Source organism: Cynoglossus semilaevis, chromosome 11 (genome assembly GCF_000523025.1).
Source record: "Cynoglossus semilaevis isolate Cse_v1.0 chromosome 11, Cse_v1.0, whole genome shotgun sequence".
NCBI classification, from domain to species: domain Eukaryota; kingdom Metazoa; phylum Chordata; class Actinopteri; order Pleuronectiformes; family Cynoglossidae; genus Cynoglossus; species Cynoglossus semilaevis.
Genome location: NC_024317.1, coordinates 1,172,171 through 1,190,942, shown reverse-complemented (window position 1 = coordinate 1,190,942; position 18,772 = coordinate 1,172,171). Strand labels below are relative to the sequence as shown.

The window sequence follows — 18,772 nt, the reverse complement described above, 5'->3', positions numbered from 1 at the left end:
CCCGGCCCAATCCAATTAACCCAAACTCAATTTCATTACAGGAAAAAAAAAAAAAAGTCATAAAAATGACAAACATTAAATGTTTATTAAACTCCAGTGTCTTTATTTGTATGTTTTTCCATCTAACTGAACTAGAACTCTGTCGATCAGAACTCAGAGGGAGGTGTGTTTCTTTGCAGACGACGCCATCATTCACACACAGCTCCCAGTCATTAGTTCACACCTACCATTCATTACTCCGAGAAGCCTCTTCACGTGTTTCTACGCCGTGCAGCAGATTTTACTCCGTGTTGTTATCTGGGGGAGAAATCTGTGCCTCAGATAGAGTTTTGACTGAGAGTGCAGACATCACCTCAGTCAGAATCTCTCTACTCCCACTCTTCTGTGCTGGCTGCCATTTCTACTGGAAGTTCTGCCAAAAAACTGAGACTGACTCTGTACAAGCCTATCATGTCACCGGGAAAAAATAGCTTCAGTGGTAGACCTGTGCTCCTCGGAGCAGCAGCGGTGATTCAACAGCGCCGCATTTAAAGTTGTATCTTCACCTGCAACAAAAGGCCGACATCCCGTCGTACATGTACCGTCACCTTTGGCTCCATAGGGGGAGGAGACGAGGAAACCGAAACACAACGTGTCGTGAATTATGCAACGCGGACGCTGCGTCCGTTAAAAAGAAAAAAAAGTCGGCAGCATTTTCCAGCCAAACTGTGATGTTGGCGTAAAATGTGTTAAAGAGATTTTAACGTTGGTGAATTTCACTGACTGGAGTTTTTGTTGTCTGTTCTGTTCCTTCATTTTTTCTTCATTTTAGGTTAGGATGTCCGATATTGACTTTTTTGCCGACATGTCGATATTGTCCAAACACTTAATTTCTGTTTCCGATGTCGACCGATACGGATATAGACCTGGTAATTTCTGTTTCCGATGTCGACCGATACTGATATACACCTGGTTTTATTTATAAATTTATTCATCTGTACAAACCACTGTATGATTTTCTGCGTAAAATCTCCTGATTAATAAAATAGATTAAATAAATGAGCTGCAATGCTGCCATCTAGTGACTTCCACTTTCATATGCAGCTGTTTTTCCCCCAAAACTATTTTATAGGTCACACATCATTTGGCGAAACCCAGGCATCGAGTTCGGGTTTTCACTATCGCAGGAAAAAACCCCCAATAACGCACATTATATATCAGATATTACATAATCATGCTAACATCGGTCGGCCGATATTATCGCACATCCCTAATTTTAAGTTGTGTTATTTGGTCGGCGGAGTGACCGTTTGGTCATGTTTCATAAATAAGCGTAAACAGTAGATTATTGACCAGAAAAGTTGAATTTAGCTAACGTTGTTGTACACCTTCTACCCACGGGAGACCAACCACCGATTTAGTCTGGAATTGAACCGACAACACTCTGAGTGTACCACAGCTACAGCCAGCCCAGGGGAGGGAGGGGGCGAGGGGTCGTAGGTCAGCGCTTTTGTGTCTTTTACAACAATGAAAATGTGAGACTGAAATGAAGACTCGCTGACGACAGGATTCAAACCACGGTGCAGATCGATCGTAGTCGTTCGAGTCACGTTATCGCTGGAAGAAAAAAAAAACTGTGAAATCTCCGGAGTCTGAACTTTTTTCAGTGCTTATTTTTCCCCACAATAAAACCAGAGCCACAGCTGCAGTGGAGGGTCAGGTCCGTGTGAATGTGAAGAGCAGATAGATGCTGCGGCATTTCACAGCTGACTCACAGAAAGGAGGAAAGAATCAACCACGGCACGCCGACAGAGCTCCGACGACCACGGCCGTTTCTGTGGAGCTCTGCTCCCGCAGACACCGGTGGATTGATTTCCTGAGGATGAACGACGACACCAGAACCAGCCGCACATGCACTTTTGTGTTATTTATGAGCACGACTTCAGCTCCAGCCGCTCCCGCTCTGGTTTGATTTGATTTTGCTTACTTTTGCTCACACAGGTTATTCCTAAAAGGCCGGAGCTGCCATGCCATTTGGTTGTCTGACACTTGGGGAGAAGAAGGACTACAACAGCCCCACAGAGGTCACCGACAAGTATGACCTCGGACAAATGGTTAAAGCGTGAGTACACGCTTGTCGTGAAGGCTTCAACACTTTCTGTGTTTTAGCTCAGGTTTAGTCTTCATCTTCCCGCCTCTCCCACAGGGAGGAGTTCTGCGAGATATTCCGAGCCAAGGATAGGAACACCTTGAAAATGTACACCTGCAAAAAGTTCCACAAAAAGGACGGGAGAAAAGTGCGGAAGGCTGCTAAGAACGAGATAATGATCTTAAAGATGTAAGTGATGTGTTTTTTTATCTCCTCATAATAAATCCCACAGCTCTGAGGCGGCGCCGCGCTCCACAAATAATCAGCCCAGTCCTCGCTGCCGCTGAAGTCGAGCACAAAGAAAACGTGTCAAAATCCACTAGGCTTTAGTATTTTAATACACTCCCTGAGAGCCGCACGGGAGCAGCAGCATTAACAGCAGCAGCAGCAGCAGTAAAAGCAGCAGCAGCAGTAACAGCAGCAGCAGAAACAGTAACAGCAGCAGCAGCAGTAAAAGCAGCAGCAGCAGTAACAGCAGCAGCAACAGTAACAGCAGCAGCAGTAACAGCATCAGCAGCAGTAACAGCAGCAGCAGCAGCAGTAACAGTAACAGCAGCAGCAACAGCAGCAGCAACAGTAACAGCAGCAGCAGCAACAGCAGCAGTAACAGCAGCAGCAGGAACAGCAGCAGCAGTAACAGCAGCAGCAGAAACAGTAACAGCAGCAGCAGCAGCAGCAGTAGCAGCAGCAACAGCAGTAACAGCAGCAGCAGCAACAGTAACAGCAGCAGCAGCAGCAACAGCAGCAGCAACAGTAACAGCAGCAGCAGCAGCAGCAGTACCAGCAGCAGCAGCAGTAACAGCAGTAACAGCAGCAGCAGTAGCAGTAACAGCAGCAGTAGCAGCAGCAGCAGCAGTAACAGCAGCAGCAGGAACAGCAGCAGCAGTAACAGCAGTAACAGCAGCAGCAGTAGCAGTAACAGCAGCAGTAGCAGCAGCAGCAGCAGTAACAGTAGCAGCAGCAGCAGGAGCAGTAACAGTAATAAATATAAATATTTATATATATTTAAGGTGTGACGTATATTTGGTGCAGTTTTATTTCCATTTAACACCATATATAAAAAACAAAGTAAATGTGTTTATAACTAATAGTTTCTGACCAAATGTTTACATGTTAATAACAACAGTTAATACTTTTTTTCTCTGTCGTTCTAAGGGTGAAACATCACAACATCCTTCAGCTGGTGGACGCTTTTGAAACTAAGAAAGAGTACTTCCTCTTTCTGGAGCTGTGAGTATCACAGGGAATATTCTACGTCTCACACCGATCAGAAAAAAAAAAAAAAAAAAAAATTCCGACCTCTACGTTCAACCAGAATCAGTGTCACGGAGCTGGACAGACGAAGCTCCACATTTACCTGATGAAACAAAAAGCCCAGAATTGGTCATAAAACGTTATGAAGCCCGAAGGAACGCGCAGATCTCAGTCTACCCAGAATTCATAGCTATCACCAGGCAGCTCGAGCTAATAGTATGTACAACAGGGGAGTTGGAGTTCCATCAGAATCCTTATTAACGACTGACGACGGACGAAAACCAGAAAATTGAACAATAACAATGCCTTACGTGCCGAGGGTCCGGGGTTCGAGCCCCAGAGGACATATACATATCCCTGATGGCGCCTCCTGTGGCAGCCTGTGTGGGTTGCAATGAGTCACACTGTGACTTTGACACTATATAGTACAGTATTACAGAAGAACTACTGACAGTTGTAACCAATTCCTTTTCAGTTCATTTTTTATGTATTATTCAACGATTCCCTCCTTTTTCTTTCCACCACATTTTTTTCTGAAATATATTTCCCGCCGTCTTTTCTCCTCAGGGCTACGGGCAGAGAGGTGTTCGACTGGATCCTAGATCAAGGCTACTACTCAGAGAGGGACACCAGCAACGTGATGAGGCAGGTGTTGGAGGCCATAGCTTACCTGCACTCTCTGAAAATCGTCCACAGAAATCTGAAGGTATGTCCCAACGCTGACACCTGGTGAAAAGCGGCGGTATTGCAACTCAGGGTGATGAAACTGGATTTGAAATGAAATCCTCAACATTTGGACAGAATGACTTCCAAAAATCCCTGCCTGCTCCTGTCTTTGTTTACTCACCAGTTGGAGAACTTGGTGTACTTCAACCGTCTGAAGCACTCCAAAATTGTTATCAGCGACTTTCAGCTGGCAAAACTGGAGAATGGACTCATTAAGGACCCATGTGGGACTCCGGAGTATCTTGGCAAGTGGTGTAATAATGTTGCACAATGCAGTACAACTCTTTTTGTTTTTGTTCATTTAACAGGATTGTAACCACACAGTAGAGAGCAGTCTGTCTGCAGCATATGTCACTGGATCATATTTTTCATTTTTTTGGTTTTTCATTTTCTGCTCTCAGCTCCTGAGGTGGTTGGCAGGCAGAGATACGGACGCCCTGTGGACTGTTGGGCCATCGGTGTCATCATGTACATACTGTGAGTCCGCTGTCATTAAACAGCACTTGTATCGTATCGTTTTCAGATGTAAACAGAGTTTTCTCATTGTGACAAATGACAGTTTGTCCGGAAACCCTCCTTTCTACGATGACGCAGAAGATGACGACCCCGACAACCGGGACAAAAACCTCTTCCTGAAGATTCTGTCTGGAGATTATGAGTTTGACTCACCGTACTGGGACGACATCTCAGACTCTGGTAAGATAACAGCAGTGAGTCAAGTTGTTCCACTGACTCTGACACACCAGGCCGGGGGTTTGATGCTCTCTCGTGTTTCTGCAGCCAAAACATTAGTGACATCTTTGATGGAAGTGGATCAAGACCAGCGACTGACGGCACAGGAGGCCATAGCCCATGAATGGTAAAAATCAATAAATGAATAAATAAAAAGAAAGGACGTTGAGTTAATCAAATGAAGGCAGTTGTTTATCAGGCTGTAAATGTGTCACGATTCGAATAATGTGATGAAAAAAAACTTATCAGGCTGTAAATGTGTCACGATTCTAATAATATGATGAAAAAAAAAAAACGTCTCGCTCTTCTCTCAGGATTTCTGGAAATGCTGCCTCAGACAAGAACATAAAGGATGGGGTTTGTGCGCAGATAGAAAAGAACTTCGCCAAAGCCAAGTGGAAGGTACTTCACTTCACGTATTTCATTGTGCATTAATATCACAGTTTGGAACATACAGAGAAATGTGGAAAAAATACATTTTTATTGTTAATTAAAAACAAAAGTCAAATATTGAGAATAAACATATGAAAACAAATAAAACAGATGTACAATCTGTTCCAGCGTTTTACTGTACAGATTCTCTTCATTAGTCATAATAAGTCAGAATTAATTATGATTCATCTACAGCTACACTGTAAAATATTTCAATTGTTTTTCCAGTAATTAAGAGTTTAAATCAACAGCTGCTGATTCCATCGTTAGCGACCGTGAATTTTTAATTATATTTTTACTAATTATACAGTTACATCTCTAATTGCTCTTAACTTTTGAGCACATTGTCTTGAGCTTGAATGAATCGTACTGATCGCTGTTCGACCCCCGCCCCCCATGTTTTATGTTCCTCTCGTCCAAGACAGAGAGAGTGGAGGAGAAAGTGGCTGCTCAGCGGGAAAACTTTAATCACATTCTCAGCTCTGTTTTTGGTCTCATATTTTATTGGACTGTCATTTCAAAATCCTCTCAGCTGCGTCTTCAGAGCATAAAATCTGATCTGAGCATCTGAATGATGCTGCTGCAATAATCACTTTTTACTGAGGATTTGCAGAATCTTATTACCTCGCGTGTGTGTGTGTGTGTGTCCCACATGTCAGTGGCATTGATTGTTTCTGACTCTCCTGTTATAAACAGAAGGCTGTCAGAGTGACTACCCTGATGAAGAGACTCAGGGCCTCTGAGCCGGCGGACTCTGGGGCAGCGGCTGCGGCTGATCCAAACACGCCCGGCGGTGCGCCTGCTCCCGCTCCTGGGGGCAAGAGTGAGGGTTTTGCCGCCAGCATAAAGGCCGCCCTGAGTGAAAAGGCCCCCGACACACAGACTCCCAACCCCCCCACCCTCACCCTGCCCAGTGCGGCCCAGCCGGAGGAGCAGCCTCAGTCACGGTGCAACGGCGACGTTCCTCAAGTGATGCCTGAAAGAGAGGGAGATTAGGCGTCGATCGGCCGAGGGGGCGGAGCCTCGCCATCTGAAAAGCACACACACGTTATAGCCAATGAACTTGGCATGATGATACCACATCTATGATGATTGGCTCGCCATAGTTTGCAGAATTGTTTCACATTGCCATGCATTTCATCTCTTTTTGCCTTCTGTACTGATTGGTCTATTGAGTAGTTGTTGTCCAGTCTCCCTTGTTGTTTTATGTTCAAGTCCCTTTAAGGATAGTTGCAAAGTAGCTCTTCTTCTTTGTTTCCTTTTCTTAAGAACTGTTAAAAAAAACAAACAAAAAAAACAAAACAAAACAGAACTGTGTAGTTTAGCCAAACCACCATCTTTATTCATCTGCTTTTTGTATATAGATGTATTCGTCTGTTCAGAGATTTTGCTAGTTTCCAGACGCAGAACTTGCGAATTTTGAGTTTAAGTCTTGTGACTTAAAATTTTGAGTTGAAACATTTGATAAAAACAGTCATAACGATATTGATTTCAAGAAGTCAAATTATTACCTTCAGATAACAATCTTTATTATCTTAAAGTCAGCTCCTGTGTTCGAGTTAATGCTTTCAAAACCATACCTTAAACAGAGACATATTTGGTCACAATCCTGTCATTTACTGCTGGAATCTATCATTAAAACAAATCTAAAGTGACTTAGGCCATTCTGGCCAGTTCTTCAAAATTGTGAGATATTTGAGACTGGTTCCTAAAACTGTTTCCAGTACAGTGCATTTATAGTCAATTCAGAATTTTAAGACATCAAGAAAGTATATTTTTAAGTTAAAGTGCCTTAATATTTGTTGCCGTAGTGTTTAAAAAGAAAATAGATTACAAAAGCTTACTAGTTTCTTTGAAATGTTTTAGCAAATTTCCTTTTGTTCTTCTGTTTAGTCTAATGGTGTTGTGTTCTGATGATTGTGTTCTGTCACCTTCACACTTTAAAACACAGAAAACTAGGTTTAGAACATTTTATGTGGAGTGTTGTTTTAGCTGTATTTGTGTTGTCACTTGTAATTAGTAAAATACAGAGTTTATTGCCGAGTCCAGATACCGTACTGCTATGTATATTTGCATTGTATACATGTGTATTTTTAATTTACATGTGTATTTAGCAACATTTAGCTGAGCTAACTAGTTGCTACAGTGCTTGTGAATGATTAAAATGAGCAATACTGATGTTGCTGAAACCGTTTCTAATATTTTTTTGAGTAGAAAAATATTTTAGAATGAAAGCAGTTGTAAAAAAAAGTGCGTAAGTAAATAAACGAAAGAGATTAAAAATCCAGATTATATTTGTAAAGAGGCATGTATATCACAAAAAGGTAGTACAGTGCTAAAATAATACTTAAAGGGGTTAAAAATGTAGTTTTTACTACATTTTACTAACACAAAAGTAGACCGAGGGAGCTCTTAAAGGGGTTAAAAATGTAGTTTTTAAACTGTAGAGTTAGAACATTTAACAAAACCATAGGTGTAACATAACAGGCGACAGGTCAAAATTGTGCATCAAAGGTATTAGGTCCTGATTCTAATTAGGTGAAAATTAGTCCAGGTTTTGGCTTCTTTTCGCAAAAGCAGAACATCATTTAAATGTTTAAATATAAGGTAATTCGTGTAATGGTTTTTCGGGTCAGGTGGGGGGGGCATGATATCTAAAAATGTCCTAAGAAACACAAAAGTAGACCGAGGGAGCCTCGTTTTGATTTTTAAAGCTGACTATTTGCCAGCTTTAATGGTAAACATAAAGTTCTACAGAAGAACTCCGGGGCAGAGTGTGGCGCCAAAGCGTATGTCACGCTGAACAGCCATCAAACACGAAGAAGAAGAAGCCGTCTCCATTTTTAGTTTTTCAGGGAGAGACGCCAGGGATCTGTTCGGTGTCGAAACGGAGGTCGAAGAAGAAGTAAGACATCATCTAAATAATATTGTACGCGCAAAATACATTTTGTTACTATACTTATTTTAAAAAACGACAATTTCCTTTTCCAAAATGACGCAATGAGTTTGCTCTATAAACGGCAACGCTAGCAAAGCGGCGCTAGCTCGGCTAGCGTAACACTTAGCTCTATGACTATTATAGTCTTTAGTTCGCTGTCAGGTCAGGCTGAAACATATGGGACATATTTCTGTCTTAATTTTTACTTAAGCGTTCTATTGTGCGTATTGAATTGGACACAAATACTTTCAGGTTAATCAGCTTACAGAGGCCTAGCGTAAATCTGTTAATAGCTACCGGGCTAGAATTAGCGATCCCACCGCCCACTTTAACTGACCCAACTGCAATATCATAGTCTGATGTGACTGGTCTGTTTTTTTGTTTTTGTTTAAGAATTCTTAAGCCAAGCCCTTTATCTCCATATTCTGTTTTTGGCTAAACCACGACTACAGGGCCAACTTTCCCGGAAACAATTATGAATCAAAAAAATGATTTGATTTTGATTTCAGACAGGATATCAGTCGCAAACATGTGGGATGGACCAGGGCCAGGACCAAGACAACGAGGAGGACCCGCCTTTCGGTAAGGGTTTAAATAACGTATAATATTTAGCATCGTTGGGAGCTGGTGTTAGTAAACATCATGTCGGACACGATTACAAATGGAGTGCGTTATTTATAACCGTTTACGTCGTTGACATGGTATTAAAATGCCAACAATACGTGTGTCAATTGTTACTATGGTTATCAGATCTGGTTGACACAAACACTAGTAAAACACAGCAGTGTAATATTGGTACAGGTTGACAAGTACAGTTGACTATGCTGTTAATTTGTGTGTGTTAATATATAATATTATATATATTATTATAATATATATTAATCAGAGCTGCTGAAAAGATGTTTAACAATAAATAATCCAGTGGTAATTGATAACGGCCATTACAATCGTAAAAGCGGATTTCAAAAGATGGTGCTTGTAATAGCCCCAAGGGATTGGTTAATTTTATGCATACAGTCTAAATCATTGACTAATATATTCTTATGTGTTCTAGTGGCAATCAACGTGGAGAAATGTTTGGGGGCAGAGATCACCCCATGCCTAATTTTAGAGGTAGAGATGACATGAATATGGGTTCTATGGGTCTCATGGGCCCAAGACCTCTGGATCTGCCTCCTATGGACATGAGAAGGATGGATGGACCACCCCCGAGAGGCCGTAGTATGGAGCCATGTGATATGAGGGGTAGAGAGCCAAACAGGGAGGCCATGAGATGGGGAGAAAAACCAGATTTCAGCCTCAGAAAGCAATTTGAAAATTCCATCAGGGAAAAATTGATCAACAACACTGGTTTCATGGGCCCAAACAGGAATGAATCGGACATGGAGGGAAGGGGTAAAGCCCCTTGGGATCAACACAACAAATTTAATGATATAAGAGAAAGAGACTCGTTCCATCCCAACATGCCACAGTTCAATAATCCCAATGGTGAAGGAAGAAGAGGGTTTCCAACTGATCGAATGAATACACAGGATGGGTTTAGAGACATGCATGAATTACCTCCTATGGGTTCTGGAGAAGGTGATCGGTATAATATGAACTTTCCCCCACATGAAAGGAGAAGAATGGACTTTGACAGAAGGGGAGGGCCGCCGCCTTTTAATCCAAGAGGTGAATTTGATTCAGATATGGACTTCAGAAATCGCCCAGAATCATCAGGTGACTTTAGAGCTAGAGACCGATCACCCTTAAGGTTTGGCAGTAATGTTGGCTCAGTGGATCATAGGGGTTCAGATATGTCCTCAGTTGCTCCTGGCCCGCAACGATTAGGATTTACAGGTGCTGATGATGCCTCCAGAGATAGGACATGTCAAGAGCCAAGTGGTAGCCCCCTCATGGATTATCGATGTGGCGAAGAGATGACTCTTGCTGAAGAATGGAAGAACCGACAAAAGGATAAAACCTCTTTTGTGAATGCACCAAAAGGTATTGGAGAAATATGTGAACCAAACTTTCCTGTAGGGTTTGGTAGAGATGTTAATGTTCGAGATCCACTGTCTTTTCAAGAAAGAGGAAGGCCATCTGGTGAGTTTCCAAGAAATGATATCCGCTTTCCGCGTGATGGCCACTTTCCTGTCAACAACTCTCCACAAATTGGTGGGAATTGCCCACAAGAAAATCAGCCTTTGGAGAGAGGTCGCTTCACTGCACCATTTGGTAGAAGTAATGACGGTAAACGTTGGCTTGAAGAAAGGCATCCAAAGGATAATCAAAATAAATCACAGGAGAGGAGTGAGGAGCCGAATGAACGTTTTAAAGGGTTGGAAGACAGTCCATGTGCCACTGGGGGTAAGATGGGTCATGATTTTCAAAGCAGCAGCACCGTGCAGGTCAAAGATCAAGACTACAGAGACATCGATTACAGAACTGGGTCTGTGGGAACGTTTGATTACAAACGTGATGAGCTTCCACCAACAGAGAAACTGATTCCTGAGTCCAAACCTATCCCACCTTCAAAATTTAGTCAATCTGGTTGTCAGGTTAGTGTTGTTTTTTTTATTATTATTTATTGAATTGTATACAGTTTTAAAGGACATTGAGTTTTTAATTCAAATGTATCCAAATGTCTGTAAAAGGACCAAGATTACAGGAGTGCGTCAGTGGAAGAGAAGGTGTCCAATACAATATCCATCATTGGTATTCCAAAGACCGCAACGATGGAGCAGGTAATTGACCAGATATAATTGAAATACTACGTTATTGTTTGTGGGAGATGTTTGATTATCAGTTGACAACTTGTTTTGCAGATCCTTGGCGCCTTTGTGGTCCGTGATGGGGCTCCTTTGCAGGGGATGAAAGTCAAAAATGTTGTGCCAGGTAAGATTCAAATGTTTTTTCTTCAAACCTTTGAGGCAATCGATCGCCCATATCTCGACATTTCGCTCTTTACGACACTCGAAACTCCGCAATCGCTTATGTTGACGATCAAGGTTTCTGTTGTTGCTGGTCTGTGTGAAATTGCTCATGAAATGGGGTGTGGGTCCTTGAAGTCATCCTTCAAGCTGGAGGATGCAGGGTCATTGTCTGAGATTTACCAGACAATCACAGCTTAAGGAGCTATGGTGAACGACCTCTGACCTGGTGACTGACTAAAAAGTCATTTAGGAAAAGTGAGTGCCACCTTAATTCTGAAATGGAAACTACATGATCAGTATTTTGTTTCTCTGCTGAATCAAATGTCTGCATTTGAGGGAAAGGTTTTCTTACCAGATTTGGACCTTTTTATGTTTTATTTTTTTATTCTTCACTGCACAATATTAGCCACCAAAAGACTTTGGATGTCCTGCGTTACTTTTACATTAATATCCAATACAAATTTTCCCGTCTCCATGATGTGTTCAATGCAGTTGCTGGCTACATCAGTGTTGAATAAACCTAGTAAGGCTTTATTCTGTTAGATCTTGTAATAACAAAGTCTGATACGATCATCGGTAGACTTGGTAGATAAAAAAAAAATCTCAAAAACAAAAAAAAAAACAAACTCAAATGTGTTCCAAGACAAGGTACGTGTGGGCTAACGGGGGGTAAAATTCGCATTGTACTCGATCAGTTCACCAACTGGTGTGTTTTGTGTTACAGTAGGTGACATTTCTGGCATTGACTAACAAAACCCATTTGTATTTCAAATGCTGTCCCCAGGTTACAGCTACGATACCGCCTATGTGGAGTTTTTAAACCTCGAGGATGCTGTCCACTTCATGGAGTCCAACAAGGTGGCCCATCCTCGTCTCTCTACTGAGGCCGTCTCTCACATCAGGATTACGAAGGGGTTGAAAGGGGTTTCTAATCAGATGGGGAGGGGGAGAATCTGGGAACATGAGAATAACTCCTGTTTTAAGTCCAATAACTTGAACCAAGGAGACTAAATTCAGTGTGAATGTTTTTGGATATTCACATCTGGACTTTACGAGATAATATGATTACAACGTGTGTTGTGCTTTTCCACTCGCCTAGAATTAGATTGACTTTAAGTTAGTTTGTTAGCACAGAATCCTTGAACAAGGATGTGTTTTGTGGTACGTTTTTACATGTGGTAAAGTGTGTTACGGTGTTGATTTATTGATATAGTGTGTCACTAGAAGAGATTGGCATCTCTCTGTGCACTTTGTTTTTTTCATTATCTTCAGACCTTGTTGAGAGCAGAGCTTTATGGTTCTCAGGCGTTAATCAGTAGAGTCAAAGTCACAGACACTTCTAGCTCTTGGTTTTTTGTTTGTTGAGTCGTTGCAGATGGCGACGGTTCTCTTAGAAACACCACTTGTTCTCTCATACAGTCGCCACTAAATGCACAGCTGAAGGATGTCACGCTGCTATCTGACAAAGTTGAGACAGATTTGACACACGTCTGTGTTTGAGCTCTACACTGTCACATTCCTTTTCTGTCTCGATGAGTTGTCCTTCATCTTAAGATTCAGGAGATGGCGGTCGCTCTACCAAATGGGTTGCATCACTGCTTTGGTGCAGGCACAAAAACAACAGTTTCTTACGTTCCCTGGAGTTTGCACAGCTTTGTCATCGTGGTGAGATGAAGCTGCAACCTAAACTTTTATCTTTCTTTTCCTCAAACCTCTGTCAACACCTTTCTTTTATTTTGACACACTGCGTTGAGGTATTTTATTGTATAGGTGATGCAAATATTTCCTTCTTAGTCTTTCTTCATATACAGTGTCAGAAAAGACCACAGTGTGGCTGCACTGCATCTGTGGCAGTTTTTCATTGGTAATTTTTTTTTTGTTTCGTCTTTCTTGGACTTTTCCTTCAAACCTACTTCAGTGGATCTCGCTTGAACATTTCTCACTGTTGCAAACACTTGAAGTTCATTCTTCCTTTTGATTTCTCCTTGATAAAAGAATGGATGAAGTTCATTCTTCCTTTTGATTTCTCTTTGATAAAAGAATGGAGTTCTCGTTCTCGACCTCATACGGTCTTCAGCCTTTTGTGCTGTTTATTTCAATAGTTTAAAAAGCAGAAGAAGAGACTGCAGTGGAACTGGGTTTTTATGTTTGTTTTTCCAATGCTGAATTTAACTGAAGGGACGGGCTGTGTGTTTTTGGTATTGGTTTGGAGAGAATAACAACATATAACATGATGCAGTCCTTCTTTGGTGACAGTTTTTAGACACTTTGTCCTCGTGAGCTGGTGGACCTGCCCTGGCCTTGGTTCAGTTGTTGTTTGAGTTTTGATAGTGAGTTTTGATTCCAATCTGAACGGTTTTCAAGGAAGGGATTTTCTATATACACTTATTCAAGTGTTGTGTGAAAGTGTTTATCCCATGGGAATGGAGTTGGCTTCCAATTATAAACGTCCCAACTTCATATCCTGCTGTGTGTCTAAGCCCGAACATTACAATAATGGCTTACGTTGAATGTGGAGGGTTGTGTTAGGAAGACACTGCTGAAGAGAGAAGTCACGCAAACCTTCATTCCTAGAATTATTAGGAACCAGGGTTGGACTGAACAGACGTTAGTCAGACAAAAGATGGAAGCTGAGGTCACCTAGAGGTTCAGACCACCTGTCTGTTACTGCAGCACGATGGAAACGATAGGCTGTGTAAAGCATGATTCCCGACCCTTGGTTTTGCACACCAATGTAAAGACTTAGTCCACTTTATCCTCACAGTGACGAGGAGGACTAAACCTGCCTAAGTGCACATCATAGGTGTTCTTGTAAGTGCGAGTCTCCGGTGTTGCCTGATGCTGATTTATCTCTTCTGCTCTCTTTTCAGGGATCTCTAAAGGTTGGCACTAGAACAGCGTCCATGAAATTCGTCCAACCAGAAAAGCACGAACGAGTCCATGTAGGTGTAGTGAGAGGGAAAATATTACTATACTCTCAAAAGACGGGATATTTTATTGACTTTTATTCTGTCTTTATTCTGTCTCTGTTTTATCTTTATTTTCAAGGAATTAGTTCCCAAACCCCAGGACCCCCAGTTGCCCCCATCAGATGTACCGTCAGAGAACTTTAACACTAACCCGAGTGACACCCAACCTAGAGCTCCTGTGGACCCACTGCCCCATGACCTATGGCCCCGCAACTCTGACCTGACTCCAGAGGCTTGGCAGCAGCAGGTGGATCAGCAGCAGCAACAGCAGCAGCAAGACAGGGAGCAGCAGGGAGAGTCCTGGGGAGGTCACGGCCATCCTCCCCAAAACCCCCTCCACACTGGATCAGTCTTTAAAGACAGTAAAAGTACATGGAGCAAACATTCTGGTGTTCTGTGATTTATTTTTTTTATTTTTTTTAGCTTTAGCAACTATTTAGTGTAACATATGACTGAAACGACTGAAAAGTATTGTCAATTCTGTCACTGTGCAGCTATGATTATAAAGAACGTGAAGGCCACCACCACAGTAGAGACCATCCTCAAGGCCTTGGATCCCTACGCCTACCTGGATGAAAGAAATGTGCGTCTAGTCAAGGGCAAGACACCTGGAGCCAAGTGCTTCTGCTTCGTGGATATGGATTCACACGAGGTTCGTACGTGGAACCCGTTATGGCACTGAATTTCAATGATGTTGCAGAGCGATGATAGTCTTTTTGTGCAGCGTTGCCTCAGCACTAACAGAAATGTGGTCTGTTGCAGCAAGTGACACGTCTGGTTGAGCTGCTCACCAAACCCAGACCGCTCTACGTCGATGGAGTCAGAGTTTACGCCGAGGTTGCTAAACCCCTGAAAAACCAGAAGTGAGGGTTGAAATGTCAAAGTTCAAAGTTTGTCTCATCTGTGGTACAGAATGTTTCTGTCTCTTAACATCATTTTCTCCTTGTTTCAGTTTAAGGAGAGATTTTGACAAGCCTAACACGTCTATTCTTGGGTGTCCACCTGAGCCCAGCATGGTGGGGGTGAGTTTTCAACCTTCAGTGAGATTTGATCCAGAATCATCTAGAGAAACGGAACAGATTTTTTAGGTAAACTGATTTTTTTTTTCTCTCTCTGTTGTCATTCCAGCTGCATCAGTTCTCCCAACCTCAGCAGTATTCTCTCCCTCCACCTGCTGCTCCTGTTGCTCCTGCTGTAACACCAGGTGACTGTTCACAGTCTATTATATATTTTTTTTACAGCTTAACTCATCGCTCAACTGTTTGCATAATAATAATAACTGAATCTTGTGTCTGCAGGTCAGTTAATGGGTGGAACCAACCTGTCCTCAGATCTGGGCGTGAACCAGGTAGGTTTTTAATCAGAACGCAGTGATAAAGAAACCTCGTGTCACAGCTAAGTCACCGATCACTCGTGTCTTTAACACCTCGCAGGGACATGGCTACGCCGAGAGTCAAACCATGGATCCGTCTTTTCACACCGGTGGATCTCAGGCGCCCACAGAGTCGACCAGTATGGCTGCCACGGCAGATGAACCGCAGACGTACGGCAGCGGTGAGGCCTTGATTTTAACCTAGTGTTGTATGCTACCGGTATGGCTGCCACGGCAGATGAACCACAGACGTACGGCAGCGGTGAGGCCTTGATTTTAACCTAGTGTTTTAACTGCACTGTCACAAATAAATCCACAGCAGCGCTCCGTGGTGATAGGTGACACAGTGACTTAGATGAACACAAATCTACCAATCTCTGAAAGAGCTAAGACAATATAAACACCTGTGGGTTGAGAATGTTCTCTGTCTGACCTGAGGATTTCATTTCAAAGAAGCAGCTGCTGTAACACAGCTCTCTGTTTATGTTCTTCATTTAAATTTTTTTTTTAACCAGAATAAAACCATAATATAAATAATAACTTCCTAAAATGTCTTCACCCACTTCCAGTTGATCATTAAACAATATCTGTAATTTGACACCTTATTGGGTTTAGGTGCTTCACCTGTCCTTTCTCTGAAGTTGGCTTTATTTTGGCAGAGGTGATGTCAGTGATTTTTCCTCATGATTTCTGTGACAGAAAATGAACAGGATCATGTTTTTAAAATGATTATAAACAGACATAAGGTCATAAAATGTCATGCTCTTTCCAAAACAAAACAAACTTCAACATAAAAGTTAGTTTCTTGTGAGCGACTGTATAAGTATTTCTGTTTGTATTTATTTTGCCTCCATACGTTCAGGTTCTGAAGTCCCAGACATGTCCAGCTATTTATACGACTCCACTTCAGGATTCTACTACGACCCCGAGACAACTCTGTATTATGACCCCAACTCTAGGGTGAGGATGTTGACTCTCACGTATTATTCCATATGTTTGACTCGTTTGGTTTTAAAAGGATTTGCTGTGATGTCATTTTCAAGTTAGAGCCCAAACAAAAATATATTTGCTAATATATGATAATTATACATTTTTAACCAATCCTTCTATCTTATCTTTTTTGTATAATATATGATAATTATACATTTTTAACTAACCCTTTTATCGTGTATCTTTTTTGTGCTGGTGTAGTATTTCTACAATGCTCAAACTCAGGACTACCTGTACTGGGATCCAGTGTCGAAGACGTACGTTCCGGTTCCAGCAGGCAGCTCTGCAGAGACGCCGTCGGTGACTATGACGGCTGAAGATCGAGCCATTCTCTCCAACCCGGCTGCAGACGCTCCCTTAGAAATGAGGAAGTCGTCTGCACTGTCTCCCCCTGGAACAGATCCAGCTCACCCGTCCGCTCCAGAGGCCGCCTCCGTTTCTGCAACGACTCCTGAGAAGAAGGAGGACGAGGAGTCTGTGAAGAAGGACAAGGAAGACAAGCCCAAGAGTCTTGCTGCCGTCAAGGTACTACTTCACGTGCACTGATGTCTTTTGACTTTGGAGAGTTTGGAGAAAAGGGTTGTTTTAATATCCGACGTTTGCAGATCATGAAGGATATGGAGCGTTGGGCCAAAATTCAGAATCGTCAAAAGGAAAGTGTCCGATCCCCATCGCCCGTGCTGAAGACCGGAATGGACGATGACAAGAAGCAGTCCAAGTCGGCTGATGCTGCTTTCGCCATCTTTGAGAGAAAGGTCAGTGAATTTGACCTTTGATTCTAAACAATTGTAACTGTGGTGATTAATAGATTTAACACAGTTAAAAACAGTTTCTTGTGTAAATATATATTTGTTTTTATCTCAGGTCTCTGGTGGTGACGATCTTTTTAAGAAGCCCATGGCTCCACCGAAGAAAGATGAAAAGTCTAAGGTGATGCCCCCTGCTGTTCTCCTCACTGTCTCTGTCTCAGCGCCCCCTGTCTGTTTCACTGATAATTATTTGTAATTCATTCAGCGTCCAATGGGCTCCCTGGGATTGTTGGTATCAGATTACGGTGCCGGCAGTGATGAAGAGGTTGAAGAGGACAGAGAGGAAGATGTTAAGAACAGTCAGAACAGTCAAGCCTTTCAGTCTAAAGACAAAGAAGACAAACTGACAGACTGGAAGAAAATGGCCTGTTTACTGTGTAGAAGGCAGTTCCCCAACAAGGACGCTCTGATCCGACACCAGCAGCTGTCCGACCTGCACAAAGTACGTCAGTCCCACGTCTGTAGAAAAAAAGGCTGTCGATGGTTGACTTTAAAAAAAAAAAAAAGGCCTCATAACAGTTTTGTTTTGTCAACAGCAAAATATGGAAATCCACCTAAAGATCAAGAGGTCGAAGAAAGAGCTGGAGGCACTCGAAAACCAGGAGAGAGAGGTAAAGAAAACCTTCAAGGTAGGACTGAAACTTCTTCTTAAGCACAAGGTGTGATTTTTTTCAATGGATCCAAATGATTGAATAATGTGGAAAAATGTCAAGAATTTTGTGCAAAAGTAAAACTAAACTTTTGTGTCAGTTGTTGGAGTTTTGTCATAACCACACCGGTTTGTCATAAAAACATTTGGTAAAGCTGTTCTCAGCCGTGTTAGTCAGTCTACAGCCCAGTTGTAGACTGACTAACCGTCCTGCGCTCAGTGAGGCGCGCTGGGCGTCTGACCTGAAGCTGAAGCCTTCGTAAACACTTGCTGGGCGTTGAATACTTCAGTGTCTGTGCGTTTCCCAGATGAACGTTAAAGAAACAAGATCGCCAGAGCAGAAGAGAAAAAAACACCACCAGCATCAGCAGCACTGGGCTGAAGGCCCTCGGTAGGTCAACGCTGACGCACTTGTACATAAATGACCATAAATGAAAAACGCATCGTCGTTTTAATCAAATATATCGACATCAAATAATAAGTCTAAAGTTTTGAGATGTTGATCAGAATTGTTTTCTCTTTGTAGCGAAGGAAGAGGAGTCAGTGAGAGGCCTGGGTTAGGAGCCGAACCCGTTCAGGTTTGTGTGAAGCTTCATTCAAACGTCACATGTCACACCTTTTAATGTATTTGTTGGTATTTATTTCTTCTGCATTTGTTTTTTTATTTGCAGAAGAAAAAGAAAGAACCCGTTGTTTGGGACAGCGGCGCCTACAAGCAGCTTTGTCGCAAGGCCATGTACGCCCGGTTCAAAGAACTGGAGTGAACAATGTTCAAACCTGATTTATGAAATATGAAGGACATGGGGTCACGAGGAGTCACTGCAACCTCCCCCCCCCCCCCCCCCCCCACCCCCCACC

General features: G+C 42.4%; 2 protein-coding genes across 4 annotated transcripts in view; both read left to right on the top strand.

Moving 5' to 3' along the window:
* LOC103385715 (caM kinase-like vesicle-associated protein) overlaps positions 1-6,574 on the top strand; it is an 11,024-nt gene extending 4,450 nt beyond the window's left edge. The window contains exons 2-11 of the mRNA XM_008319678.3: positions 1,981-2,101; positions 2,186-2,317; positions 3,284-3,358; positions 3,950-4,088; positions 4,233-4,353; positions 4,510-4,585; positions 4,668-4,804; positions 4,889-4,967; positions 5,155-5,242; positions 5,969-6,574. Of these exons, the coding sequence (XP_008317900.1) occupies positions 2,007-2,101; positions 2,186-2,317; positions 3,284-3,358; positions 3,950-4,088; positions 4,233-4,353; positions 4,510-4,585; positions 4,668-4,804; positions 4,889-4,967; positions 5,155-5,242; positions 5,969-6,268 (1,242 nt within the window). The 5' untranslated portion in view covers positions 1,981-2,006 and the 3' untranslated portion in view covers positions 6,269-6,574. The remainder of the gene's footprint in view (positions 1-1,980; positions 2,102-2,185; positions 2,318-3,283; positions 3,359-3,949; positions 4,089-4,232; positions 4,354-4,509; positions 4,586-4,667; positions 4,805-4,888; positions 4,968-5,154; positions 5,243-5,968) is intronic.
* Positions 6,575-8,022: 1,448 nt separating this feature from the next.
* rbm6 (RNA binding motif protein 6) lies at positions 8,023-18,766 on the top strand. Of its 3 annotated transcripts, none has more exons than XM_008319677.3 (23): positions 8,023-8,177; positions 8,720-8,792; positions 9,265-10,750; positions 10,847-10,936; positions 11,018-11,087; positions 11,910-11,983; positions 13,996-14,067; positions 14,174-14,462; positions 14,589-14,746; positions 14,857-14,957; positions 15,047-15,116; positions 15,223-15,298; positions 15,393-15,442; positions 15,528-15,648; positions 16,329-16,426; positions 16,658-16,981; positions 17,062-17,211; positions 17,321-17,386; positions 17,471-17,707; positions 17,802-17,876; positions 18,223-18,305; positions 18,441-18,492; positions 18,586-18,766. In XM_008319677.3, exons 2-23 carry the CDS (start codon positions 8,740-8,742, stop codon positions 18,676-18,678), a joined length of 3,888 nt encoding a protein of 1,295 aa, XP_008317899.1. In that variant the 5' UTR covers positions 8,023-8,177; positions 8,720-8,739; the 3' UTR covers positions 18,679-18,766. The 3 variants fall into 3 exon arrangements, with proteins under 3 accessions (XP_008317899.1, XP_008317897.1, XP_008317898.1); XM_008319675.3 differs by having other exon boundaries at positions 17,802-17,894; XM_008319676.3 differs by having other exon boundaries at positions 8,115-8,201; positions 17,802-17,894.
* The last annotated feature ends 6 nt before the right edge of the window (positions 18,767-18,772 follow it).

What these genes read in the sequence shown, in the direction of transcription:
- rbm6 (XM_008319675.3), top strand. Translation starts at nt 8,740, where the DNA reads ATGTGGGATGGACCAGGGCCAGGACCAAGACAACGAGGAGGACCCGCC. An exon ending in TTAGTCAATCTGGTTGTCAG is followed by an intron (nt 10,751 to 10,846) that starts GTTAGTGTTGTT and finishes TGTCTGTAAAAG; the next exon opens with GACCAAGATTACAGGAGTGC. An exon ending in CAGATCTGGGCGTGAACCAG is followed by an intron (nt 15,443 to 15,527) that starts GTAGGTTTTTAA and finishes AACACCTCGCAG; the next exon opens with GGACATGGCTACGCCGAGAG.